This window comes from Drosophila eugracilis, unplaced genomic scaffold (genome assembly GCF_018153835.1).
Source record: "Drosophila eugracilis isolate 14026-0451.02 unplaced genomic scaffold, ASM1815383v1 contig_2154, whole genome shotgun sequence".
NCBI lineage: Eukaryota > Metazoa > Arthropoda > Insecta > Diptera > Drosophilidae > Drosophila > Drosophila eugracilis.
This window is the reverse complement of record NW_024573038.1, coordinates 11,400,993-11,428,192: the sequence shown is the minus strand read 5'-3', so window position 1 is coordinate 11,428,192 and position 27,200 is coordinate 11,400,993. Positions and strand designations below refer to the sequence as shown.

The 27,200-nt window shown below is 42.9% G+C and overlaps 5 protein-coding genes across 6 annotated transcripts; 2 read left to right on the top strand and 3 right to left on the bottom strand.

Annotated features, from left to right (window-relative positions):
* Positions 1 to 103: 103 nt before the first annotated feature.
* Positions 104 to 16,995, bottom strand: LOC108105991. The gene is made up of 7 exons (XM_017212825.2): positions 16,890 to 16,995; positions 10,643 to 13,142; positions 9,695 to 10,242; positions 9,426 to 9,624; positions 2,703 to 9,289; positions 2,432 to 2,620; positions 104 to 2,368 (listed from the first exon to the last, which is right to left on the bottom strand). Exons 2-6 carry the CDS (start codon positions 12,523 to 12,525, stop codon positions 2,436 to 2,438), a joined length of 9,402 nt encoding a protein of 3,133 aa, XP_017068314.1. The 5' UTR covers positions 12,526 to 13,142; positions 16,890 to 16,995; the 3' UTR covers positions 104 to 2,368; positions 2,432 to 2,435.
* Positions 16,996 to 18,121: 1,126 nt separating this feature from the next.
* Positions 18,122 to 20,634, top strand: LOC108105992 (GATOR complex protein NPRL3). Of its 2 annotated transcripts, none has more exons than XM_017212827.1 (3): positions 18,122 to 18,223; positions 18,534 to 18,715; positions 18,773 to 20,634. In XM_017212827.1, the coding sequence occupies exons 2-3, from the start codon at positions 18,582 to 18,584 to the stop codon at positions 20,469 to 20,471; spliced, it is 1,833 nt and encodes a 610-aa protein (XP_017068316.1). In that variant the 5' UTR covers positions 18,122 to 18,223; positions 18,534 to 18,581; the 3' UTR covers positions 20,472 to 20,634. The 2 variants fall into 2 exon arrangements, with proteins under 2 accessions (XP_017068316.1, XP_017068315.1); XM_017212826.2 differs by lacking the exon at positions 18,122 to 18,223 and adding an exon at positions 18,280 to 18,388.
* A 488-nt stretch (positions 20,635 to 21,122) lies between these two features.
* LOC108105967 (zinc finger protein 37) lies at positions 21,123 to 22,526 on the top strand. The gene has a single exon (XM_017212771.2). It carries the CDS (start codon positions 21,172 to 21,174, stop codon positions 22,438 to 22,440), a length of 1,269 nt encoding a protein of 422 aa, XP_017068260.1. The 5' UTR covers positions 21,123 to 21,171; the 3' UTR covers positions 22,441 to 22,526.
* A 304-nt stretch (positions 22,527 to 22,830) lies between these two features.
* On the bottom strand, positions 22,831 to 23,582 carry LOC108105968 (uncharacterized zinc finger protein CG2678). Its single transcript, XM_017212772.1, has one exon. The coding sequence runs from the start codon at positions 23,507 to 23,509 to the stop codon at positions 22,955 to 22,957; it is 555 nt and encodes a 184-aa protein (XP_017068261.1). The 5' UTR covers positions 23,510 to 23,582; the 3' UTR covers positions 22,831 to 22,954.
* Positions 23,583 to 24,046: 464 nt separating this feature from the next.
* LOC108105966 (digestive cysteine proteinase 1) lies at positions 24,047 to 26,592 on the bottom strand. Its single transcript, XM_017212770.1, has 3 exons — positions 26,416 to 26,592; positions 24,834 to 25,823; positions 24,047 to 24,756 (listed from the first exon to the last, which is right to left on the bottom strand). The coding sequence occupies exons 1-3, from the start codon at positions 26,462 to 26,464 to the stop codon at positions 24,146 to 24,148; spliced, it is 1,650 nt and encodes a 549-aa protein (XP_017068259.1). The 5' UTR covers positions 26,465 to 26,592; the 3' UTR covers positions 24,047 to 24,145.
* Positions 26,593 to 27,200: the final 608 nt, after the last annotated feature.

Below are 27,200 nucleotides of genomic sequence, written 5' to 3'. Positions count from 1 at the left end.
TGATCCGTAGTACCAGGTTGTTTCAAGAGGTGGCTTTATAAAGTATTTTCCCCTGCTGGCATATTTATGCGGCGTAATTAAAACAAATTGTGTATATTTTCATTTTATTTTCGTTTTATTTGTGTTTTTCGGTTTTTTGTTTATTGTTAAAGAATCTTATAAATTCATTTGTAATGTATTTTACAGACGAAGCTTTGTTTGCCAACTTCTTTAGGCATGCTTGTGTTTGTGTTTAGTAAACAATTAACGTATTTAATTTACATCAGTTAAACCAAGGTTGACTTATGATTAAAACCTTTATGCTTAGACTTATAATCCAAATTCGTACTTACAAAGAATCTAAGTGTAGAGTAAAAATTATTACGAGTAGGTATTTTCTTTCAAATAAGTTATAAATAATTTTGTTTATGTTTTATGCTAGAACTGTCAAAAACTGTATTACGAAAACTACAAACTTTTCATCCCTATTTTTGTTTTGTTTTTTTTTTTAGATAACTATAAATAGGTTTAGCGTAGGTCTTGTTTGTTTTGTCAAGCGCTAAAAAAAATTAACAACATATGTTTCATAAAATCGGCTTAGTACACACTTCATTTAAATATATTACACTTATTCCATTTAATTTATATTGTGGCATATTTACACAAATAAAACTTTCAATTTAACCTAAAAAGCGCTTAGCTTTCGCCTAACTGGTTAATGTATACAATAAAATTTCATATTTACACAGCTATATATATATATATATATATACTATTTTCCCACATTTCCCTTAAAATCAGTTTTGTAAATCCCTTTATAACTTATATGAATTTTTGTGTCTCGTTTATATCAATAACCAACTCCATCTCAATTGATTGTGGTAATTAATTTTTCACAGGGTCAAATAACTTTCTGTTTTTATCCTTTTTTTTATGATCTTAAGACGATAATCCAATTTTATTTTGTGTGCATATTAGGAAGTAAATAAATTAGGATTATTTCACAGTGAAAATTGAAAAATGCTACAACAAAGAATGCATTGAAAACTGTAACAGAAATTAAATCTTTAAAATTTAATCTGACTTAACTACGTTTTCAGTTTCAGACACATCCCTCGGTAAGCATTGATCAAATTAAAATCTTCTAAACCTAATGACAAGCTATAAAAGTAGTGTTTGTTTTATTAAAGAAAGAAGATTTGTGAAGATTTTACTTTGGACAAAATTCGGAAAATAGAAGAAAAAAAATTAAGCCTAATTCCGAAAATGGCTTTGAAAACTTATTGTTGCTGCCTCTATTTACACTTTTAACACGTTTCGTTTAGCTTAATTTCAATCGATTAACCCTCGCTTTGTACTCTTTTTAACTTACATTACTTGCATAATAAGATAACAAGTATTTATCATTTCCTTCTTTTGGTTGCTTCTGGTTGTTTAAAAATATTATTTACAATTTTTTTAGTCCCGCATTCTGTGTTCTTGGTCTTTCTAACGTTCTTATTTTAGTATTATTTGCCAAGATCTGTTCCAGTTAAGGGGGTTTTAATATTGCTTGATTGTTTTTTTTTTTTAAATCTGGCTAATCTGGGTAAATATTTTAGTTTACTGAGTTTAGTATATTTTTTGTTTTATTTCTACAATTACAATTAATTCAAAAGTTTAAACCAAAGTGACACAAATTATATTATGTGGAGATAGACATCACCCGCATCTACATTCGGCTTCAATGCAATTAATTGTTATAACAAAACTCCTCTTGATTGAATAAACTTAAAAACTAAAAATACATTTTCAATTACAAAATGAGCCAAGAGTGGTTTCTAACATTGGTTTTAACTTCAATTTTGGCTGAATAATCAGTATTCTTTCTATGTGCTATGTAAGTTTATGCTTATACCGGCACTACATAGACTCTATTTATAGGTGTTTAGCATATACATGTGCATATTATTGTAGGTTTTTTGTTTCTAAGTAATTTAAGCGGCTTGTTTGCTGTGACAAAACGATACTATTCAATAACTAAGTAATTTAGCATAACGTAGTTCATCTTTCTATAACAGATTTCCCAAATTCCTTTGCTACGCAAAATGTTTTTTGTTTTGTAATATACATCCATGGATAGCAATGAATTTGCTTGTCTCATCGCCTGATCTCAATCGACTTTACACACAGGTATGCAGCTCATACTATATGCGCTTTGTAATTTTTTTTTTTTACAATTTAGTATTTAAAATCAATGAAATGGAAACTTGTTGTTGTTTGTTGTAAGAAAGCTTTTTTCTCATTAGAAAATTGGAATCCATCTGTAGTTTAGCGGTCTTTTTTTTATGTTTTTTGTTTTTCCTTCAATAACTGATTTACTCTCTTCTGTAGTTTGTAATTTGGTTTACTGTGTATAGAAGAATCGTGTTTAAATTGTCTTTTTCGTTTAAAAGTTTGTTTGCTTACTCACCATTTCACAGACCATCACGCCTGCTTACCGCCGAGGTCACCTTCTCCAAGGCACTAGCAGCAGCGCCTGTGCCCAAACGCTCGATAACCCGCGAGTCACAGGAAATAGTTCGTTGCAAGCACCGCGATCGCTCGCTCATCTTCTCTTGCTGCTGTTCAAGTAGTGTGGGTGCAGCATTAAAGTGGCCACCTGCAATTTATAGAGATCGTAAGAAGGAGTCCTTAGATGCTGTATTCTTAAGTTCTAAAGAAAAGAGCCGAACTCTACTTACCCTTAGGCTTGTCGTCAAACATGTGCAGCTTTTGAGCCGCGCTTAGGATGCTGTTCACCGTGCTTAAGGTTGTGGCTGCCGGATCTATTATTGCATTCTTGGTGGTCAACCTTCCACCACTAACGCCCAATGCCTGTTGCACATGATTGCTGCTTCCGATCTTGTCGCCCCTGCCGCTTTTATTGTTATTGAGATTGAGGTTAACGTTTTGCTGCGGGTGGTGATGAGCACTGATGGAGTTTCGCCTTTCCCGAATAGCCGCCTGAAAGCGTTCCGGCGACTGCAATGAGCACTTGTTAATGGTCTGTGGCTTGACAAAGCAGCGATCCTTATTGGTGCTCGTCGGTGTTGTAGGAGTAGTTGGAGTTGTGGGTGTTGTAGGCGTGGTCGGAGCCGTGTCTACTGATGGGCGATGGCGCATCCGGTACTCGCTGATGGAGAGCTTTCGCTTCGGCATGGGTGTAGGATCTGGGACCGTAAGCATTGGATTCAACCGTGGATCATGGCTAGCGGTTCGTGTATACAACTTTAATGTGGTTGAAGGAGGCGGCATTTCCAGAGACGCTGTTGCAACTGTAGCTGCACCTAGAGTACCGCTAACAGGTGTAACTGCTGCGACACAAGGTGGTTTGGATGCCAATATTGGTGCTGTCTTGGTTTTGGTAGACTCGAGATATTCGGCCAGGCTTGGCATTGTGTTGGTCGAGGGACTGGGGCTGCTGGTCGGTGCCGGAGGATCCTGCAACTTGCCATAGATTGTGTTGTAAAAGGGAAGCGGCGCAACCTTTGCGGAGCAATTGTTGTTTACGACTGGTTGAGGAGCATGGATTGCAGTCGGCGTGGGCTGCGTTATCAATACTGGGATAGGAGCAGCCTTTGGTGTCACCATAGGCGCAGGTATTGGTGTTAGAGATGGATTAGGAGTGACTGGCGCTAGAAGTGCTGGCTTTTGTATGTGGTTTGTTTTTTGCTTGTTGTCCTTATCTTTATCCTTATCCCTTTCCTTGTCCTTAACCTTCTGCTTCTCGTGTTTTTGCTTCTCCCTATCCTTTTTCTTGCTTTTCTTTTTCTCCTTCTTTTCCTTCTTCAAGGCAGCAGCAATGAGCGCCTGCTGCCGACTCCCACACATGGACTCTCTACGTCTACTAATAGCAGTCAGTTTTCCGCTAGCAATTGCAGCCGCCAGGCTCATACCGCCTCCAGTTGCTGGAGACACCTCCTGGTGGTTGTTCTCTTTGCGATGCTGCTGCTGTTGAACAGCCGTGGGTATGCCAACCACAGTAGGCGTGGCTTGGGGCAGTGCAAGTCCTTTGCTGCTATTTAGAAGGATGCTGCTACTAAGGATCTGACTGTTTGGCTTGGTTAGCTCCTGTTCGAAGTTGGTCTGCCGCTTTTTAGTTGTGGGCGGCGTACCCAGCAGGGGAGAGGCAATGGCGACTGGAGTGGGAGTCACTGGTGTGATACACATAGACATGGTTCGTCGCCTCATTTGCTGCTGCTGCTGTTGCTGTTGTTGATCGACATTGTTTTGCATCATGTGCTTCGTTTTCCCATTTGCTGTAGCAGCTGGCAGACTAGGTGGCATAAGGATCGGTGCTGTCAAAGATTTGCTGTCTAATTTCGTTGCCTGCGACGTCTTTTTCTTCTCAACGATTTGTACAGTGGGATTAGCTGCCGCCTTTTGCTTATCCTTCTCCTTGGACTTCTTCTTGTCCTTCTTTGACTTTTTAAGCTGCTTGTCCTTATTGCGTTTCTCATCCTTATCCTTTGAAGATTTTTTCGACTCTGCGCCACTACCACCACTGCTGCTATTGCTCTTTTGACTGGAGGAGGCGGATGCGGAGACTGCTGTGACCTTTTTATTCCTGGACTGAAGATAAGAAATGTTGGCTGCATGGAAGGACAGCAAACGTTCCTGAATATCATGTTCGGTGAGGTTTTTGGTACTGGAAGGAGCCGTTGGGGTGGTTGTTATTGCTGCTGCAGCTGTGTTTGTTGTCGATAATGTTGTATTTGATTGTGGTGGTATCGAAGGTCCTAAATGTGAGGGCGCTGCTACTGCTGCCACTGGCAGAACTGCCTCCAGTTTAGGTTTTTTCTTTTGCGGCTCATCTTCCATCTTAACAGTTGCTGGACGAGTCTTGGTTGCCACTTTTCCCACATCTAGCAGAGTTGCTGCAGCTACAGCCGTTGCATTTACAGTAGCAGCAGTAGCTGTCGAGCGCAGCAGAGATTCTCCCGGCTTGGGTTCCACTTTTTCAGTCTCCTTTTTAGGAGGCATTAGCTCTTGAGTTACCTCCACCTTGGGGTCTGCTTTAACTACGGTATTTTCCACTTTTGGTTCCACTAGGGAGGGCGTCGGTTCAACTTTAGGTTGGTGTTGTTCCTGCTGGTCTCGCAGTTGCTGGTTTTGCTGCTCTCGTTGCTCTTCCTCCTCGCGTTTCACTTTAACCATTTCCTCGAATTTATCGCACGCCTGGCTCTCCTCTCGCTCAACATCGATTTTAACATCATCGGCAGCACCACTCGTATCCTCAGGTTCGATCTTAACCAGATTATCTTCTGCGACGATTTGATGGGTTCCTGGGCTTGGCGAACGCAGGATATCTACGTCGTCCTCCTGCTCTTGCTGATGATCAGTTTCCACCTTTAAAGCTGGCATCGTCACATTATCTTCAACTTCCTCCTTTGGCTCGCCGATAACATCGATATGCGGCTCATCAGCTTCCACATTCGAACCGTTGCTAACCACCACCAGACGACGTTTCTTCAGGGGCGTACTAAATCCGTTAGCCAGTGGCGAGACAGTTGGTACCGCTTGAGGAGAAGGCGTGGCTGCTGCAGATTGATTTTGCTGAAGTTCTTCAACTGGAGTGGTCTCTTCGCTGATGGCCTGTCGCAACCAGCGCTTCTTTACTGATGAATTGTTTTGCAGGGGCAGATGAAGTTGCTCTCGAGTAGCGACTGAAGTTGTCGACTCTGCCTGATGGATAAATTGTTCCACTTTAAGTAGAGCTGGCGCTGGTGAAGTTTGACCTTGAAGTTGCTCACGCTCGCCATTGATTTCACTCATAGCCGCCTGCACAAGACTGTCCAATCCGGAGGCGTGCTGCTGTTCCGCCTGCTGGAACCAGCTGGACATGAGCGTCTTCTTTGTCTTGGCGCCACCGGGAGGGTATTTGAATTCCCCCAGGGATGGCGATGCTGATGCCGGTGTCGGTTGCTGTTCCAGAGGTCCCATAGCAGCCTCGATTAGCAAGCATGCACTGCTCACAGAAGCTGGAGTTGCTGGCAGGGAATGCGTTTGGGATGAAGGCGATTTAAATGGTTCATTAGGGGAAGAGTTGTTGTGGGCTAAAGCCAGAAGTAGACCGGCCGCCTGATCCTCGGATCCACTGCGTTGCGGAGTTGGATGCTGCACTTGATCCTCCGATTCAGAGTTAGTCAATGCATGAGACTCGCCATCTGATTCCACCAGAATGCTCTTCCTCCGTTTATTGTTGCTGCCCCCGGAACCTAAGCCATTGGTGTTGTTTAAGCTTCGACTAACCTTACGCTTCTTCTTATTCCGACGCTGAGCAGAAGACGCCGCTGCATTGGTGCTAGTTGGCGTGTCGACATCCTCACTGATGGAGTTGGAACTAGCACGTTTATTAGGCGAGGCAGGTGAGTTGCTCGCCTGCCGCTTGCCACCGCTGCTCTGTCGTGTGTCCTTCTTACCACGTGCTTCCTGCTTCTCCATTTTCTCAATCGCTCGCAAGATGGCCTCTAGCTTGCGATCCTCACGCGACTGCTTTGGTTTATCCTTGGCAGGCGTACGTGTTGTGGGTGTTGTTGTTGCACTGGACGACACATCATCATCTTTAGATTCAGCGGATGATGGTGTTGCTGCTGAAACTGAAGCGGCAGAAGCCGGTGTTGATAGCTGTTGCTGATGCTGTTGTTGGTGATTCTTGGCAGGTGTTTTCTTTCCGCCGACCACCGAGGATTGGGCAATAACACCCACGTTATTGTTGCTAACGGTAGGGGCCACACTCTTTGTGGGTGAATTCACTTTGGTGGTCGTTGTTGTCGTGACTGCCTGGCCTCCGGTTGAATATATTATCTGCGGCTGCTGTTGCAAAGGCTGAGATTTTTGCTGACGTTGTGGCGACTGTGGTGGATTCGGAAGCTGCGATTGTTGTTGCTGATTTGGTTGTTGTTGTGCTGGTTGCTTCTGCTGTGGTTGTTGCTGTTGCGATTGGGGTTGCGGTTGCTGTTGCACAGTTGCCACTTTTATTGGCGTAACTATATGCGCAGTAGGGGTGGCATGCAAAGTTTGCAAAGCACTTACTGCCATTCTAGCCTCCTCAGCCATTTGCTGCTGCTGCTGTTGCTGTTGTTGTTTCTGTTGTTGCTGCACGAAGTGTTGCTGCTGTTGAGAACCTATCACATGTTGATGCTGTGACACAACAACCTGCGACTTCGGCGATTGCAATTGCTGCGATTGCGATTGCTGCGGTGATTGTCGAACAAAATAGGTGGTCATAGGCTGCTGTGTTGCTGCAGCAGCTGCAATAACAGCCAATGGCTCCTGACCTTGCTGTGGCTGCTGCTGCGGCTGCAGCAAAGAAGATTGCTGAGAAATCGGCAAAACAACATGTGGCTGTTGTTGAGTCGGCTGCTGTGCTGGCTTTGCCAAATGAGGTGAAAGCAATGGCGTGAGCATAGGCGTTGGCAACGCAGCAAGGATTTGTTGCTGATGCTGTTGCGTCGGACTACGCTGCAAAAGGGACAACTGTTGCTGGGGTATCTGGTGCGGATGCTGCTGTAAAGTCGGCGATTGTAGTTGGGCTGGTGTCGGAGAGGGAATGGACACCGACGGCGACGAGGACGAGGTGCAAATTCCAGAGTCATGCAGCACACTAGACATAGACACCGAGCAGGAGTTATTGCTGCTGCTGCTACTTCCGCCGCTATTATTGCAATGTACACCGGGCACTGGCGCTGTCAGCGATGCAACCGTTGGAGAGGGTTTAAATCCAAGATTTAACTGTCCAAGCTGTGGACTATTTAGACCCATTTGACTGCTCTCACCGCTAGACGAAGTCGACCGATTCCTAGAATTGGGTAAAATACCCACTCCAGCCGCTCCTATTCCCAATCCCATAGTTAGCTGTATGGCTGCCGCACTGTTAGCCGCAGCTACCGCTGCCGCTGCTGCTGCCGCCTTATTCCGATGACTGCTTCTAGGTTGAGCTGGCGGAGCCTGGAGCTGTTGCTGCACGGCCAAAGGTAAGGCAAAGAGGCAATCACTACCCAAGTCGCAAGCACAACGGGTACTCGTTGGTTGGATGACGGAAGCATGCGACTTCTTTTGCTCCACCGCAGCCAGATCGTGCGGCTCATGGCGTACTGTGATCTCCGTCTGGGCACGAATGTGTGTCAATGCTACTATATACAAGTGCAGAGTTCCCTTCTCAAAGTAGTGTTGCAACTCAGCATTCGGCCTGCAAGAGCGGCGTACGAATCGTGCATCGTTTCCATATGTCCTGGTATCCACACACACCTCCGGACCTTTCAGATAAGAAGGTGGTTGCTGCGTCACTTGTGGCACACTTCCATCCGGTCGCAAGGTCTGCATGGGCGCCTCCACCCCAGGCAGTTGGTAAAAGAATACGAATTGACCGGGCGTTTTGTGCGCCTTGAAGCTGTTCAGGTAGTTGCTGGGAGGCGGTGTGTTCATGTTAACGGTGGGATTCTGGGTGCGGAATTGGGTGGTAAGCATATATTTGCCGCGTAATTCGTGGATGGGGGCATGGGGAGCCAACTCTATGCTGCTGATAAGGATCTTGGCACCGGCATAGGGGATAAGCTGTGCCCGTTGCTCAAGCTGTTCACTGCTGCCAGCAGTCGAGAGTTGCTGCTGAATCTGCCTCAACGCCTTGTTCTCAGTGTTTTGTATGCTTTGCAACAAACTAGGTTGTTTCTGAATTGCGTGGAGACGTGCCCGAAGTTCCGGCGAATAGTGGTTGGTCACTGCATACTCGTAGTTCTCAATCCATTGTCGCAAGTTGGCCGCATGCTTTTCGGCGGCCGTCAGTGCTGGACTGTTGCCACCGCCGCATGTGCCATCTCCGCTGGACTTACTCTTACGTTTGCTACTCTTCTTGCTGGACTTTCCGCCACTGCCAGAGGGAGTGCCACTTCCACTGCCAGTCCTCTCGCCACTAATGCCAACACCGCTCTTCTTGGATTTCTTTAAGGCGGAGGTACTGCCCGCATTCTCTTTGGTTTTCTTGGACTTTTTGGACATACCGGTGCCTGTGGCGAATCCGCCATTTATACCAGATGCCAGCCGTTGCTGCAGTTCCTCAGACATGGCCAATCCACTACCAAGTCCACCGCTGAGCGTAGTTCCTGCCGCCACAGCCGCAGCCCCATTGGCCGCTTGCGTGGCCACCAGCAGCATGTGCTCCTTGCGCTTTTGCCGCTGTAATGCTCGTGCTCTCACTTTGTCCACCGCTCGCGGCTGACACAGTTCACACATGTACTCCTCCGGGATATTTTGACGGTCGATGCCCATGCAGTCTACATGTTGCCATGCCCTATAAGACAAATAAAATGTGGTTAGTATTCGACATAACTTTTAAACAATACAAATCAAGTTTGTCTTGATTTTAGGGCACTGCTTAATATTCAGATGATTGTCTTCAAAAAATAAATGGCAACAGGATTACTTACGAGCACTTGTCGCAGCAGATCATGTACCCATCGTCATGGGTTAGTTCACAAATGCAGCGCGTCACGGAGTCGTCCTCAGCCTCAGCTTCGGGTGCCGTTTCCGTCTCCTCGCCGGGATCAATGTCTGCGCTGGCTAGTCCCAATCGGGAACTACTGCTAATGGCAGAAAGAGCATCGTCGTCAAGTTGATGCCGAGCAACTAGGTGAACGGAAATTAATTGTAAATTAGTTATTAAGTTACATTTTGCATACTCTTTGCAATTACTTACTTTGCTGACCAAAGTAGCTGCAATATCCACCAGCCGATGTGGGCGTGGCTTGACCACCGGCCACCGTAACACCAATTCCACCTAGTGACCACTGCTGTGGCTGCTGGGTCTGTTGTGCTGCTGCAGGAATTGTGTTATCCCCAGGCGCCGGCTGAGACTGTTGCTGCTGTTGCTGGGAGGCGTACGTGTGATCCTGCATGATGGCGTGTAGCTGTTGTAGACGTAGATCCTGCGTAAGAACCGGTACCGGGCGCACCTCCTCGATGTAAAGCTCCTCATCGTTAGCATTTAGCTGGTTGTGCACCAAAGGATGCGACTGTTGTTGTGGGTGCGCCGTCGCCTGTGACGCACTCTTTACCAATGCTGGTGAAGACGGTGGTGCTGCCTCCACGTGGACTGGAACGTTCATCGGCGTCAGGTGCAGAGATGTCGCTGGCGTTGGAGTGGTCGTGGCAAATCCGCTACCAGTGTTGCTCTTTAGGGCTCCGAGATTACTCATACTGGTACTTTGAGTCAGGCTATTGCCGCTGCCGATTATGCTATTCACTCTGCAATGAAGGGTTCTTTATTAGGGAGTGGCTTTTAAAAACTCCAGAATACAGCTTATGCTTCGCCATTGACGAGACTAATTCTTCTATTGCAATATTTGAACTGACCAACTATTCGATAGTTGTAAATACTGGTTTTGACAATAAAAACAAGTAACTATCGATTATTTAACCAAAATTGACAATCGGTAAATTCGAAACATCAAGATATTTGACAGACAAATCGATTCGAAATGGTTTACCCTTAAAAGCTAAAGAATGTTTGGAAAGGTTTTATTGGAATTTAATCTTTGACTAAATTTGATTTCTAATCAAAAACGTATGCCCCTAACTAGTGACTCTTTAAAATTCGTTTGAATATTTATACTTAGCGATATCCTTAATCACTGTTAACTCTTACCCGTGTTTGTTGTAATACTCTATGACCGTTGGAGCCTTGCGACCGCCACCAATCAGCTCGTGCTGAAGTTGCTGGTGTTGTTGATGCTGCTTCCGTTCCAGGGACACCGCCCTGCTACTTGGCGCACTCACAGACTGACGACGGGCCGCCGTCGCTGACGACATATAGGAGGAAATGGCCGCACTACCGCTGGCAAAGCCATGCGATGAGATGCTCACCGACGGCGTGGTGGCCACCGTAACCGGTGGCGTACCCGTAACCGTAAGGAACGAAGCCGACGATACAGGCTTTGAGCCGGCCGCCTGGTAATGGGCAAGCAACATATTTCCAGGGGGATTCCCACCTGGACTGCTTGTGGCTGGCCCGTTGCTACTGCTATTACTGTAGATAATCTGAGTGGGCGGAGGCATGGTGCTGCTGCCAGTGCCGGGGACCTGCTGAAATCGTTGCTGCTGTTGACTAAACGATTTCTGGGCCATGCTCTGGAGGATGCGGGCAGACAGTTCGTCGGTCATCTGTGTGCCATTGACGATCATCACATCGTCGGTAATGAGTGAGGAGTTGGCCACAGCATGCTGTTCATTGTCGCTACTGCCGCTACTGTTGTAGTGTGTGCGCTTGGTTGCCTGCTGCTGTTGAGGATGCTGCTGGATAACGGTTCCATGTGAATTGACAAACTTAATAGTTCCTCCGCCCGTGGTCTGAGCTTGCTGCAGTAGATATCCCCCACCTGCGACGTTCGGTGACGTTTTGTGCTGCAGTTGAGTTCCCTGCGGCAGGCTAATATGCTGTTGCACATACTTGTTGTTCAGTTTGGTGACCTTTGCAGGAGTGGGAGTGGTGACAATTGGCTGTTTGGCGTAGGTAGCCGCCTGTTGCTGCTGTGGCTGCTGTTGGGGTAAAGCAGCAATGGATAGGGCTGTTGTCTGTTTTACAAACTTTCCCTTGGTTCCCGCCTTGTAAGTTTGCTGCTGCTGTTGTTGCTGCTGCTGAGTAATGAAGGTTTTAAGCTGCTGGGCCTGTAATTGCTGTTGCTGCTGTTGTTGCTGCGACATATTGCTCACACTCTTGACCGTGATCTTTTGGTTAGCTTTCTTTAGAATAGCAGCATTCCCACCTAACGCTGTCGTCGTGGCATTAACATACTTCGGCTGCGCCGGCTGCACCATTATCTGCGACGGTGTTGCCGGGACGTACGACTGCAAGCGGGTTGCCACTCGGGAGCCCAATGTTACTTTTTGCAGAGTGGCATGCGGATGGTGCGGCTGCTGCTGTTGCGCTTTAAAGGCGCTGATGCTCCCAAACTTCTGGGTTTGCTGTTGTGGCTTAGCTGGAGATGCTGTCACATAAGGCAGGCTCTTAGCTCCTAGGTAATTGAGCTGCTGCTGCTGGGCGGCTCCTCCTTGAACTGGTGCCTGTTTTGAGAGCACCGTGAGATTACTAAGCAAAAGTTTTGAGTTGTGCGGCGGAGTAGCAGCAGAAGCGTCAATGATGACATTGCTGGTGCTACCGTCAGTGGTCACAATCTTATAAATCTGGGGATTGATCAGCTCCTGTCCGGAGCTGCCCGAAGTGGCAGCCGACGCGGCTAATGCTCCCGCTCCGGTTGCTGTACGCACCGCGTACTTTTGCGTTGGATTTATCGACTGGGACTGGCTGGCGCTGAGGATCTGGCGCGTACTAATCGACATACGACGCTGCATGATGCGTTGTAGTTGAGCCTGCGTGGACAGGCTACTGCCATCGATTACAATGTGTGGGGGCGGGGGCTGTGGGCCACCAGCTACCCCGACTCCGACACGATTTATGCTGCTGGTACTGCCGCCACCACTGCTGCTGACGGCGGGCTCCACGAAAACCGTATCGTGGCTGGACATGGGCATGGTGGTGATGATGATGCAGATCGGTCGGTGAACTAAAAATAAGACTTGTGTTTAGAGGGAGGGAGCCTTGAGAGATGGCTTGAGAGTTCACTCGCTTGCTAGAGTTCGGTTTCTGTCTCGGTTCTAGTTTCTTTTTCACAACACTACTTCACAGGCAAAGCTGTCATGTCGCTGCCGGATCTGCTGATGCAGTTTTTGCTCCTGCTGTCGCTGTGCCTTCGTTGACGTGCCCCCAAAACATTGGGGGCTTAATGCATAACCTCTGGCTCTGGCTCGGAGGACGGAAGTTGAGACTTCCAATGGTAACAATTGTAGACGTAGGCGATGGTGCGCGCTTGATTTGCATAGACGGTGTCCAACTTTGTGCCACATCACATTGTCAGCCATCACAATCATAACGCTGTGAGAGATTTGACAACTTCCTCTGCGTGCTCTGTGGCTCCTTCGCTCCTGCCTCCTCTGTCTGGCACCCTTTATATGGATCCTTATCTTTAACCTGATTCTATTTCGTGAAGATATTAATACCGCCCTAATAATTTTCCGTTGTTGTCCGTCGTTGTATGTTGAATCATGTATTTCATGGATACAGTCTTCACATAAACGATATTTCGTTGTTTCTGAAATAAACAAAAAAGGTTTTATCATTTAAAAACGTGCGAATAATAATGTTATTATATTGATTGCATTTTTTATATATCGTTAACTAATATATAAAATATATTAAGCCAAATTAATTTAAAAAATATATATTTTTTATGGGAGAATCCAGCCCATAAACTAGAACTTATTATAATTCGTATTAGTATTGTGAAATCTTGAGATATCTATTTCAAAAATTTCAATTTTTTAATATTCTAGAAATATTTATATTGATTATCGATAAAATCAAGAAGAGGGCTCATCTCTATCATCCAGTAATGGCATTGCCAACTGAAATTTAGATTCGTGTTATGTAATAAATAAAAAGCACAGCGCTGCCAACGGGCGCCAAATATGCTCATGCGCACACCAAACATCAATATCCGCGTTTATTCTGCGTATGTATTTTCGTCTACGCTTTTGAAATTTGCTTCGTGGTGGCTGATGCACTTGCTGTAAACTTGAACGCAGCATCAGGGAGCGGAAAAGTAGAAAAGCAGCGAAACACCAAAGCAAAAACTGTGCGAAAGGTGCGCCAAAGCAAAGCAAAAGCAATAAAGGGATTTTGCATTGTTTACACCTGTGTGCGTGTGGTTGTGAATGTGCATTTGTAGTGTGACCCCCCGGGCCAATAAAAACCCCAACAACTTTTAGCACTTGTGCATTTGGATGTATGAAAACCAGTTTTTCTCTATTTTTCTTTGTTTATGCACATCGCCAAATCCCTAATGCAAAATGCGTGTCAAATTATTGATCAACAATATACTATTCTAATTAATATAATGACCTTTATTTAAAAATGTGATGTTTTGCAATTATGAATTAAAATAATGTTTTTGCACTCGCGCCTTTAAAGTCTATTTTAGTAATTCGCCAACTAAACATTATTTGATTAAGACAAATTGAAGTTGATCTTTCCCAATAAGAATGGCCAAATTCACTGACATTCTGCATGCAATAGTCAATATCTTAACATATTTATCCAATAGTTTCGATAATTCTCTAATTTTTTTTGCACATTTCGGGCTTTTGCCTCGCCATTCGCATTGCAAAGCAGAGAGCCAAAGCAAATAGGTAAAGCAGAGCGAAAAGTGAATGCACTAATTTCGCCTTGGCATCCGGCGCGGCATTCAACGCCAGTTGTATGTAGTTGTTGTGGTTATTTTTTTGTCGTTGCTTTTGTCGCTGACTTTTCAGTTTCTCGTATCTATTACACATTACACAGGCAACTTGCACTTGGATATATATTCCACCTGAGTGTGTGTGCGACTGCGAGAGCGATTGTGCTGGTTGCCAATTTGCGCCTATTGTAGATACAATTTCTAATTGAAATAGAGAATGGGGAGCAGCGCAATTGATTCCCCAATTAAATAGCGAATCTGGGAAGGCACGTCGTCGAAAGCTTATGTAACTGTTTGTTTATTTCCTTTAGATAGTAGGTTTAATATGCAATTATGTAAAGGCCATCCAGTTAATCGATAAACGGATTATACACTTCAAGCTGCATAATTCATACATATGTATGTATGTATGTAACTCCAGGAAGTTGGGCTTAGAACTTCTTCAGTAGTAGGGATGGAAGTAATCATTTCTCATTTCCGTTTAATGTTTGGTTCAAGATTTATCAATGGAAACAAAGAGAAACCACAAGATAACGGAATAAATGAAGAGCAGTAAATTTTGATTTGGGTTACAAGCACACACACTGGCATCTTAATATTTACAAAGAATCTTACAACGCTGCTAGTTAAAAATACACATGGGAGAGAGGGACGGGGAGAATTTGATTCTCTCATCCTCGGAAAGAAGGTGAAATACTCACACATCAATATATATTACACATACACGTGTACGAGTCAACCCTACCCCAACCCCAAAAAGAACAATAGCAAGAACACTATCGGCAAGTAAAATGCGCGCCATAAACAAATTACATACAAGCTCACAAAATAAGCCCCATTCGCGCCCATTATCGGGTAGTGGGTGTGAGCAAGACAGCAGCAGATCTCCGTAAATCGTGCCTGCGAATGCACGATGAAAAACAGTGTCGGATGCAGGGGGATATATGGGGGCAGTAACACCCAATAGATAAATATGTGATATGACCAAAAAATTATAAATGTTTTGGTTTTTAATTGAAACATTTTCCATCAATTTAAAAAAAATCCCCGTTTAATTTAATCTTTACCCGCCCCTGCTTTCGTGTCATTTTTGTTGGGGTCTTATTTTTTGTTGCTATGGCTGTAGTTGCATCGCTAGATGAAATAGACCCAATACAATGCTTATCGACACACACCGACATAACCGAGTATGTCGAAAAGAGAAAGACTCCTATTGTGATCTTTTGAATAAAAATGAACCTGCAATTAAAAATAGTAATGCTGCTCATATTAGTTTGTTGACCAATGGACTACGTGACTGCACAATAATATTGGCATTGCTTTGGCTGTACTTTCATTGACACTAGCGCCAACCGTGTAAATGGGATTTACCTATTTGCAATCTTACGGTGTAGTTGACAACTAATTGCGTCTTATTTTTATTTATGTATGTATTTGTTCTTGATCTCTGCATATCTATGATTTGTTTCGATCAGTATCAGAATATATAAGAACGAATATTTAGAGGAATGATTTTGAACATCGGAGAGTAACACCTTTATGAAATTCTAATAAGGTGTTTTTTGGAGTTGCGGGGTTTTGGTTTTTGGTGCCGCGACAACCCTTGGAATTATCGAATGCCTTGCTTTCGCGAATTTACATTTGTTCGATGGTCCGGTCTGCGCTGCGCAGTGCAAAAAGTTGTCTATCAACTTTTGCTTTCATTTTGTGGCGAAAATTCGCGCGTACAGAGCGCAAGGCATAAATAACAATTGCAAAAATCACGTATGCGCGAAGAGGAGAACAGGAACCATCGAACAATGTCTATGTACGAGAGCAGGACAAACGTATAAACCGCTCACACACACTCTTGCGCAACTGTAACTGCGGCCAACTTCACGGCGTACAAACGTGTAACCGCAAGAACACAATAAATAGTTTGAGGAAAACAACAAGAAAGAAAGGAGAATAATATTTAAATCGCTCTATTATAGAATTTTTGGCATTAGAAGATGATATATTCATCATCCGCAAAAGACTTGGATAGTGAATTTTGGTGGGATTTGTTTACAATTTTTTTTCTGACTGGCTGATGCGCATGTCAAAACATTGGAACAGACAGCAGAAATATTCATCGGCATACACATTGCAATGAAAATGATGCAGGGGTGTGTGTCGACTCGAAATCTGATTTTTATGTTCCATTTTTCAGAACTCGAGCAAAACAAACAAAAACGAATTAAATTTAAACAAAAACAATTAGGTTGGGCTGGCAACTCTGAGTTTAGGGCATTATTACGCACATCTAACTTCACGTTGCACAAAACGGAATCGAAAGCAAAACAAATGAACCTGCGAACGAGTGCGAGCGGGCACGCTATATCGACCAGTGGAGAAAGAATATGCAATCAAATATGGCGACACACAGTACACAGTATGCAAAAAAATATAAGAAGAAAAAATCAAGGCATCAACAAATGGAATTTTTAACTTGGTCGAAAGAACATCGAAACAGTTACAATTAGTAACCGATTTATTTGCATGACTGCGGCATTTTCGCCGATCTAAAGTAACTTTTCGATTTGGGCGCGCACTCACACACACATATACACTAGTTTTACTCACCGTTTACTGTATTATTTTACGTTTTCACTTCATTTTGCACAACTTTGTTTGATTTGACCGCAAGCTACGTGGATAATTCACTTTTCGAAACTTTAATTTAAATTTGTACAATACAAATTGAATTTGTATACACTTTGACACTTATTTATTGTTCTGTTGCACATTGTTGGTTTGCAGCAATCAAACGATGGCGCGACGCTGTTTCGAACGTTTACTACCTGCACAAATGAAATTGTTTCTTTTTTGATTAATAAATTTTATTATTATTTAAACCGTATGGCACAAGAAACAGAAGATGGAACGCGCAAGAAAAACACATAACGGGTGGCACTAAACGCGTATGTAGGAGCGAGACGACTAGTCGCTTTAACTAGGTTGATAGCTAGTGTGACCGTTCTAACTAGTAGCCAAGAAATGCCAACTGCCTATTATCGGCTATTTTATTTTGTTCGCTACCTTGCTTCTTCTTCATGGTTTTTGTGTTGCGCCGTTTCTCTTTCTTTAGCCTATTACTACTGCGCCTGGCCATTCCGAAATGCTGTACGTACATATTTCGATTTCGCCTTTCCGCCTATTCGTTAATACCCACACAAACGTATATCCGTGCATGCCTTTCTACGAAGGTATGTGTAAAATCTATACACACGGATGTTGGAACACATATACACAAAAAGCAAAATATTTAAATATTATAAACTATTCGGCACACACAATTTATTCACATTCAAAATAGCTAACAGACTATACACTTATGCGAAAAATTCAAATATCAGATACATAAATGTAGGTAAGAGGAAAACTATCCTATAGAGAAATGACAATAAGTACCAATCAACTTATTGGTCACCTATCGGCCAAAAATTATAAAATTAATTCACAAACGGAACGGAAAGTAAAGTAAACTATATTTTTTGTACAATTCTTTATATCTCCCTACACTAACACAAATACTATATATATGTATGTATATATGGACCGCGGCTAGTACACGTTTAGCGTCGTCTCGTTCCCACCTACGGTCTTCACATATTTTGCCTCTCACATTGTATGTGTTTTCCTCTTTTCCAACACGCTAATAGTCGTCAATTTAAAAGTTCTTTTTCAGCCAAACTAACACATTTCTCAGGAAAATTTCATAGTTCTGCGATTGCCGCGCTCGCAAACTATGCTCTCAGCGTTTTTCACAAATTTTTTGTTGACGTTTGGAGCACAATTTACACGCGTTTTGCTCACAACTTGCTTCTAAAAATTAGCGACTGACGAACCGAAAACGGTCACACTCGACCAGTACTGCGAAACGATGAGTCTTCGGCTTTTTAAATCGATAGATAAGGGTAAGACCATCTGACACTCTTGTTTTTTTTCGATTACTTTTCTTAAAATGTTGGTATTTTTCATAAAAGTATAAAAATAGTGTGGTTGCAGATTCTATTGAGAAATAAATTCATTATTTCAACTTTATTTGCTCTGCACAATAACCTCCATGTACTTATTTTAAGGTATATTCAGAAGAGTTCTGGAGCTGCCCGGGCTGTTATTTAATAAAAAGCAAGTCAGAAAATCTGAATGCTTAGCAAAATATTTTTGCTGACCCTGACTACAGCTTATAATGAAAATTTTCTTATTCTTATCGTTTACCTAAAGTTACAAGAAAAAAGGTATCCTTGAAGAGCAAGGATTAATTTTACCGCCATGGAGACGAATGTAAATCCTTTAGCCGTAATCCTTGTTTACTTCGATAGCAAGGGAGATCGACTCTTATATAGGTATCCCTACCAGACACTTGGCCAGACGGAGGTGACCAGCGACGATCAGCGAAAGTCTAGGTAATGGTTTGAGTTTAGAGCCTTCTAAATAAATTAAACTGATTGATTGCTACACAGGAAGCGTAATCCCTATGCCGTGGCCAATGTGGACGATCTACTACAGACACCTTCACAATTGGGCGCTTCCAAAGGCCAAGGACAATTGCAGGGATTCGCAGACGAGGTGCTGTCCGCCCTTTTTGCCGTAAAACCACAGTTATGCAACCAGAAGTTTGAGCTCAAGCTAAACGATGTGCGCTTCGTAAGCCATCCCACGCTGATACCCCACAAGGAGCAGAGAAGCGGAGCAATGGCCAAGCAACAGATGCTCATCAATATCGTTTTCGCGCTTCATGCTCAGGCCAGCTACTCAATAGTTAAGTGCTACCACGAATTGAGCAAACGCCTGGGACTGGCTCTGAAATTTGAGGAGCAACGCAGCGGTTATCTAACTGAGCAGACGGCTCACATGGCTCGCACCCATGACGAGCAGCAGCAACAACCGCTGGAACGCACTCTAGAGCTAATCGCAGAACGATGTAGTTTGGCGCAGGCTTTACGTTCAATTTTTCACGATCTGTGCACCACCGGACTGCTGAGTACATCACTAAATCAAAACCTAACGCTGTGCTTTTGTTTGCCGGCTAAGGCACACCAGCTACACAAGAAGGGAAGCATGGTGGATCCGGAGACCATTGATCGCTGCCTTCGTGCACTGAAGCCTTATCATGGCATGTTGCTGCTGGTTGACTTTGCTGAATTGCTGGACTGTGTTCCACCGACGGGGGCACGAATGTTATGGCAACTTGTCGACGCTTACAATCCACTTATTAGCCTTCAAAGCATGGCCTCCAATGCGGACTTAAGTATTGAGCATGTGTATAAGCTGGTCTCGCATTTGGTCTATTGGGCTAAGGCCACAATTATATATCCTCTGTGCGAAACGAACGTCTATGTGATCGCCCCAGATGCGCCGTTACACACGAAATCCCATTTGGTGGAGAAGTTCTCCGCTCGCTTTGCGGGCATGTCCCTGTTTGAGGTGATCTCGGACTTTTCGCTGCCAACATCGATTGGTCATTTGACCACGCCCCTGCAGCAGCCGGCGCGTCAAGGTATCCTCGCACAAATGGTCATCTGGATGCTGCAACACCATCTGCTTATGCAGCTCCACACTTACGTTCAGTTTATGCCCAGTGAGGATGAGTTTGGTGACTCGGCCTCCTGCAGTAATCATCTAAGGGATGCTGTCAGCGATGAAGAAGGAGAGCAAGATGAGGATGCGGATGAGTTGCATGGATCAATGTTGAGCATGTCCAGTCAACCGTTGCCTGTCCCAACGGTCTCAGTCGGTGGACATCGTCGCGACGTATCCGAAGATCACTCATCTCTGGCCTCTGACAATATTGTCGTGCAGCCCTCCTCTAGCCACAAGTCCAATTTCAGCATCACTGCCTCTATGAGCACGGACAACTGTGACAGCCTCGATTCCATGGAGGACGAGCAGAAGCTGAAGGAGCTCCTTCAGGTGTTCAGCGATGCGGATCGAGCCGCTATTCGGCGTATTCCCGCATCCGCTAATGTTGACGATCTATCGCTGCTAGTGAAGCTTTACCAGATGGGCTACTTCAAAAGCGAGCATCACCTCGAGGAGATCATGTACTTTGAGAACCTTCGCCGTTCGCAACTTCTGCAATTGCTGGACAAGTTTAGGGACGTGCTTATCATTTACGAGACCGAGGATCCGGCAATTGCCTCAATGTACAATACCAAGTAGATTGGGAAAAATTTTGCATTCCTACAAGTTTATGTTCAATGTTTTTATTAGCTAATGATTGTAATCTATAAAATAGGTGTGTACATAGTTAATTAAGTCTTGAAAACCAAGAAAAATAATTTTTGTTTGTGGTTTATACAAAAATATAAAAGATTGTTATTTATTTTTACAAGCAATTTCTTTATTTCAATTAATTCCACAACAAAAGGGTAAACAAAATCTGATGCAAATCCTTCGCATGCAAAACACTTATTACCGTTACGTTTCTCACAATCAAACAAAAAATGATCGTACAATAATATTAATAACGATTACCTATTATCAACCAAAACATAATTTAAACTAATATAACAAAATAATATAGTACTTTTTTACTGCAAATTTTAAATTTTGTGCCCATTGTACAAGGTAAACTCTTACCGATATATCGATGTTTTATAAACAAGCGCCAATCTTGAAATAAAATGTTAAATTGCATATTTTTTCATTTTCGTCGTAAAATGCTATATTAAATCTATAAATAATAACCAACTAAGTCATATCAGTGACCGCAAATGCAATGATTATATTCAACAAAATGCATTGCAATGCAGTTTTAGTATGTTTGGTACTTAGTACCATTTGGTATTTTATACCCTAGCTGGTTTTTAGTTTATAGTATTTACTTTTGAGCGGTCCCATAAACAAACCATTTTCAGCAATGCTGGACATCTCGCAAATGTGCCGCGTTTGCAGGGATGAGTCCGACTGCCTGGTGGACCTGTTCGCGGAGTCATGTTCCTCCATTCCGAATCAAGAGAAGGAGCCGTACTTGGCCACCATGCTGAGAGATTGCAGCGGATGCAGCGTGCTCAGGGCGGACGGAATGCCACAGTTTATCTGCGTGGAGTGCGCGGAGTCAACTCGGAAAGCGTACAGATTGAGGCGTCAATGTCGGAAGAGTCATAAATATTTTGACCAGCTACGTCGGATGGTTAAGGAGCTGGAAGGAATCGAGGGTTGCCTGGAAGTGGACAAAGCCGAGGTCAAAGATGGAGCAATTACAGAGGCATTCGAGCAACAAGTTCTTGAAGATATCTTTGTAGAACTAGTGGAGCTTAAGTACAAGTCTGCATCAACTAAAAAGGTAACAACTCCCGAAGGCGATCTTCCGATACCCACTCCTGAGAACAATGAACCCAAGAATATCAAGGCTCCAACAAAGAGACCTATCATTAAACGCGAAAAAAGAAAGAAGTCCTGTTCAGATAATGACACTTGGAGACCTGAAAGTGATGCCGACGAAAGAGATGAGTCTCCAATAAAGAGCCCGATCATTAATGCGGACTTAGGTATTGAGCATGTATATAAGCCTAACCCTAAAAAGGTAACCAATCCCGAAGGCGATCTTCCGGAGGCCCCCGCAGAGAACAACGAATCCAAGAATATCAAGGCTCCAATAAAGAAACCGATCATTAAACGCGAAAAAAGAAATAAGTCCTATTCAGAGAATGACACTTGGAGTCCTCAAAGTGATGCCGACGAAAAAGATGACGAAAATTGGGGGCAAACAAAAATAACAAAGACGAGAAAAAAGAAGAAGGTTCGCAAAATCTTTCAGTGCAATCGTTGCGACCTGTCATTCGGCCAAAATATTCATCTAGAGATCCACATGCGAACACACACGGGAGAACGCCCCTATAAGTGTTCATATTGTTCGCAATCCTTTGCCCAGAAAGGCAATTTGGGCACCCACATTCGATGTCACACCGGCGAGCGTCCCTTTGCATGCACAATGTGCCCAAGACGATTTCGGCAAATGGGTCAGCTCAGTGTCCACACTCGGATTCACACTGGCGAGCGTCGCTACAAGTGTAAAATTTGCCGACTAAGATTTCAGCAAAACGTTCATCTGCAGAAACATATGGCCGTACATACCGGAGTTAAATTCGAGCCCGGCAGACAAGGAGCCAAAAAGATCACCTCATAAAAAAAGTGTATTCTTTTTTTTAACCCTTTACTGATATTTTACTTACTTAAGGAATACTAATAAATATAAGCTTATGTGTTTTTTAATTTGTGTGGAAAATATTACATTAATAATATATTTAAGTTTTTTTATCTGCGAAATAAGAAAATCTTTCCAAATTCATATTTTTCATTTATATATTTACATCTACTTGAATGCTTCTCCTAAATATTAAGTGCGAGTAGTTGAAATTCAAAGTATCGAAAATTTAATGGTGTTATTATATCGAAGATATAGTTAATAAAAATTCATTTATTTTTCATTTCTTTCTATTTTTGTATATATTTTTTATTTTAATATATATATCTTCTTGATACGAGTCCCTTGTTTAACTGATAATATTTTTGTGTAAATATAAAATATCTTATAATGTGGTTAACAATAAAATTAATTTATCTATGTTTCAAATACGATAGAACTTATAGTAACAAATCGATTGGCATACTAGCTTGGCGCTATAGTCATACGGAGAATACTATTTAAGAGACTTTCGTTTGGTCCTAGAGATTCTTTTTTTGTGTATGCGGCTGTGCATGGTAAGCTGGGCCTTGCCCGTAAAACTTTTCGGGCATTCGGGACACTTAAATGGCCGCGGTTTCTCCACCACCTTGGCTTTGTTTTTCTTCGGCAGTAGATCATCTTCGTCATTCTTTCCCTTTTCTTCGCTCTTGATGTGATCCTCCAGATTCCACTCTTCGGCCTCTAGAATTTCGCAGATCTCCTTGTCGCTTTTTTCCGCCTTTACGCGTCCTAAATATTCTATGGTCTTTTTGTAACGCCTCTTAAAACGAAAAGCCTCGCGCATTCTTTTCAGGCACGTCTCACAAATCTTCAGGGGGAAACCGTCGCCAGATAGTACCGGATATGCGCTGCAGTCCCTCAGAAGATCAGCCGGCGTGGGTTCCGGCTCCTTGAATTTATTTAGATCCTCAGTCAATTTGTCTCCCAAACAACTTCTGTTGTCGTATATGTCTATCAGTTCCATTGCTTCGCCCATGCAGACACGGCACATCTTAACCAGATCCTCCATGGTTTGGCTTATAAATTTGATTTTAATTTAATTTTTGTTTTAAAATCACTGAAAGGCATGACCGTTTGGTGGCAACAGGAAAATACCAATTGGCGCTCGTTCCAGGGCTGCAGAAACTGTAGTTTGAATGTATGGATTTATTTAACGTCTTTCTCAATTTCAAACTTTTGTAAGTAAATTTAGTTATATAGTTAGTTCATTTATAATATAGATAGATAGTTTAAAAAAGGTTTTTATTTCTCCTTATTTGTGTGCAGAAAATGAATAGTCCTTATGGAACAATTTATCATGATGTATTACTCAAACCGGAAAATAAACCTTCCTAACCGAGGGTCTACTGTTCATTTGATTTGCTCAAGAAATGGCAAAGACCTCAGCCCCATAAAACTTGATCAACTTGCACAAAGTTCAACTGGACACTGGTCATTGTCTTCTAAGCTTATCTCGCCCATAGAATATTCTTGAGCAACATCATGGAATACCAGATAATGGCACCCTGCTACTTTCAAACTATTGATAAGACTCCAAAGACGTGGATTACAAAAGAGTTCATAAATGTGTATTGCATATTTAGCGCCCTCGGGGCGTGATATAAAAAGATTATACAAAATAAGAAATGTGAGTGTTTGGGATCATTTACATCTCCACATATGTAGGCATGGTCATCACACCGCAATTGTTCTTATTGGCCGACATTAGGATATAGCCATCGTTGCCCCAGTAGGTGGACCACGAGTTCTTCACCAGCCAGTAGTCTTCTCCATTGATTGAACCATAGCCGACAGCCAATACCGCGTGATCCAGTCCATCCACATCATTCTTGCACGTAGGCTCGTAGTAAACACCGTGAGAGTAGAAGCTAAATGTCTTAGGAGAGGCATCAATTGCCACCGAAAGAGGTCCGTGCTTGAGCAGGGCAAGCTTAAAGGCATTTGGATCGTTGGAGGTTACGTTGACGAATCCCTTAATTGGTGCCACCAAGGTCGCATTGTTGACATGGCAGTAGCCATCCTGTCCTAGATATGGACCGTACTCCTCTTCTGTGGGCACTCCACCGGACTGCAGCATCCACTGGTACACGCGGAAGTCCTCGCCACCATCGCAACCATTGTTTCCATAAGCCCAGGAACAGTCAATCAGAGCCTGTTGAGAAAGCCTTACAAGATTGCCGCCGTTTTTCAGGAAATAGGCGCCTTCCAGGTGGCCAATGGTGCCAAAAGACCAGCAGGATCCACACACTGATTGATCTGAAGAGAGTTTAAGTTTAAATATAAAAATGGATAAGTTTGGGTCTACGAGTACTAAACTTATAGTTTGCACCTACCTTTCACTGGAGTAACAGCCCCGTATAGTCGCCAATCGTACTGGTCGGGAATCTCATCTTTGTACTTGGGTACATCATATGGGAATGGCTTGCCAGTGTTGTAAATGCCAGAGGATTTGTAACCACGACGTGCCTTAAGTTCCTCTTCAGTCTTATCGGCCAAATGATTCACGGCCAGCGTATAGGTGAGTTTGGCACGGTTCTTGGAGTGGATGTAGCGCAGGTTCTGGCGAAAGATGTTCTTGCGGTGCTCATGCTCTGTTTCGCTGCGATAGGCGACTCCATGCTTGCGCTTAAAGTGATGGAAGGCCTTATCCACATGCTCATCGGTCCCGGACACAAACTCCTGCATGGGATTGAAGGTGGCATAATGACCGGTTCCAGGTCCAGGGAATCCTACGCACTGCAGGCTGTCATCGATCTCGAAAACTTCGTTGGGAATATCATCGTGCTCATAGCTGTCGTAGTCCAAGTAGTAATGATCATAGTGGGACCCCAGAAGTGTGTTATAACCCCTCATCTCATAGCGAACAGGAATAGGCATACGACTGGAGGGATAATGCGGCGACTTCTTGTATCGCACCCACAGCGTATATACGTTTTTCTTCTGGCCAATGGTCGACTCCAGACGGAACTTGTCGCAGGTAAAGCCTAAAAAGGTCTCGGTACCCACAAGACTGAATGGTTTTGCATCGGGTAGGATGCTCTGGATTTCAACGGCCTGGTCGGCGGTACCATTTACCTGCAGGCAGGTCAGCTTGTTGTTCTCCGTCTTGGTTGTGATCGGAGCCAGTTTAAGCAGAGTTCCATACTGTCCCTCGCCGGCCAGTTGGTATGTCTTCACCATTCCGCCGTAGTAATCGATGCGGGAACGCTTCGTATTCTTATCATACCAGGCGTAAAAGGGTTCTGCAATCTCAGCGTACGGAATGTAAAGGGTTCCTTTGACAATATAGTTGGGATCCCATTTCGGTGGATTTGTGGCGTCAGCTATTTGTTTGTGAAAAGTTTGGAAAGAAAGAGGTGGGTGAAATAAAGCGGGAATTTGACAAAAACAAACGGTAAAGGGCAGCCATCGTGTTTCAAGCTCACGCCATAGCTAACAAATGTATTTTTATATATGTATGTATATATGTATATAGGTAATCGGCTACATACAGCTACAGTGGTACAGCTGTGGTCAAAATAACAGTAATTGCAATGGGATTTTATTTAAATTAATTTAACTGGAATTACATTTAAATCAGATAGATCAGATAAATAACGGTTCTTACAATGGTAATTTTTTTGTCTCAATTGGCAATAAATAACCTTTGGTAAGTAAAAACAATTATAAAATTTGATCTGTGTATCATATTATTCATTATTCAGTATAAAACTATATACATATGTATTTCTCTATTAAAAATAGATGGACCAAAGCTAAGCTTAAAAAGCTTAGTTATTTAAAGTAAAGTTTATATTTCTAAAACATTGACCTCGCTAGTTTTTATATGCCTTCTTTTATAACACACACACACACGCACAAATGTTTATTCTTTGTTTGTCTAAACATTTTTGCAATCTAATGTTTATAACTTACCAGAGAAAGCCAAGCCTGCTAGCAGGGCTACAGCTAAAAACACTTGCATTCTTGAGAATTCACTAGAAAACTGTCTGGAATATCAATTGATCCAGGTCTATTTTACTTTACTTCCAATCTTTTCGAAGAACCAAACTGTTCTGCCGGTTCAAGAGTCTCACTGCTTTAATAACAACTTTCTATGAGTGAGGAGATAACGCCGTCGTAAGAATAATCGGAATTTATCGGCTGAAAAGCTCTCTCGTTTGTAAAAAGAGCTTATCAGATTTATTTATTTATTCGTTTTTTTCCCACTGAAATTTTTTATATATTTTAAAGCTTTAGATAAAGTTTATGATTAAGATTTTAATTAGTACTCTAAGGAAGAAGAAAACAATATGAAGTAACCAAATTATATTCCAATTTGCGATTTGTTTTACGAGATATGCATGTCTCTTTTATTTAATTTTTAAACCCATTTTAAATATCGATAACAAAGTCATTTGCGCTCATTTGATTTGTGCACACAGGGTGCTTAGTGAAATTGGCTGGAAGTAAACAAATGTATCCCAGCTGATATTTAGTAACTCAAATTACGAAGGAAGTGCTTTTAATTATATATTTATATATATTTTAAGTATAAAAATAACATTTTTATAAAGTTTCTTTTGACTAAAAATGCTTTACAAATTCTGCGTCTTCCTCCAGAAACTTTTCACTAACACTTTATTTATTGCCCTGAAGAAGTTTAAGCTTATGTTGAGTTAATTTAAAGTTTTAATAAATATTTATGCAAAATAACGTTT

Coding starts and splice junctions, on each gene's coding strand:
- LOC108105991 (XM_017212825.2), bottom strand. CDS start 12,525: ATGCCCATGTCCAGCCACGATACGGTTTTCGTGGAGCCCGCCGTCAGC. Junction 10,243..10,642: donor GAGTATTACAACAAACACGG/GTAAGAGTTAAC, acceptor CCTTCATTGCAG/AGTGAATAGCATAATCGGCA. Junction 9,625..9,694: donor CAGCTACTTTGGTCAGCAAA/GTAAGTAATTGC, acceptor CCGTTCACCTAG/TTGCTCGGCATCAACTTGAC.
- LOC108105968 (XM_017212772.1), bottom strand. CDS start 23,509: ATGGAGGATCTGGTTAAGATGTGCCGTGTCTGCATGGGCGAAGCAATG.
- LOC108105992 (XM_017212827.1), top strand. CDS start 18,582: ATGGAGACGAATGTAAATCCTTTAGCCGTAATCCTTGTTTACTTCGAT. Junction 18,716..18,772: donor GACGATCAGCGAAAGTCTAG/GTAATGGTTTGA, acceptor ATTGCTACACAG/GAAGCGTAATCCCTATGCCG.
- LOC108105966 (XM_017212770.1), bottom strand. CDS start 26,464: ATGCAAGTGTTTTTAGCTGTAGCCCTGCTAGCAGGCTTGGCTTTCTCT. Junction 25,824..26,415: donor AGCAGGCTTGGCTTTCTCTG/GTAAGTTATAAA, acceptor ACAAACAAATAG/CTGACGCCACAAATCCACCG. Junction 24,757..24,833: donor GGCTGTTACTCCAGTGAAAG/GTAGGTGCAAAC, acceptor AACTCTCTTCAG/ATCAATCAGTGTGTGGATCC.
- LOC108105967 (XM_017212771.2), top strand. CDS start 21,172: ATGCTGGACATCTCGCAAATGTGCCGCGTTTGCAGGGATGAGTCCGAC.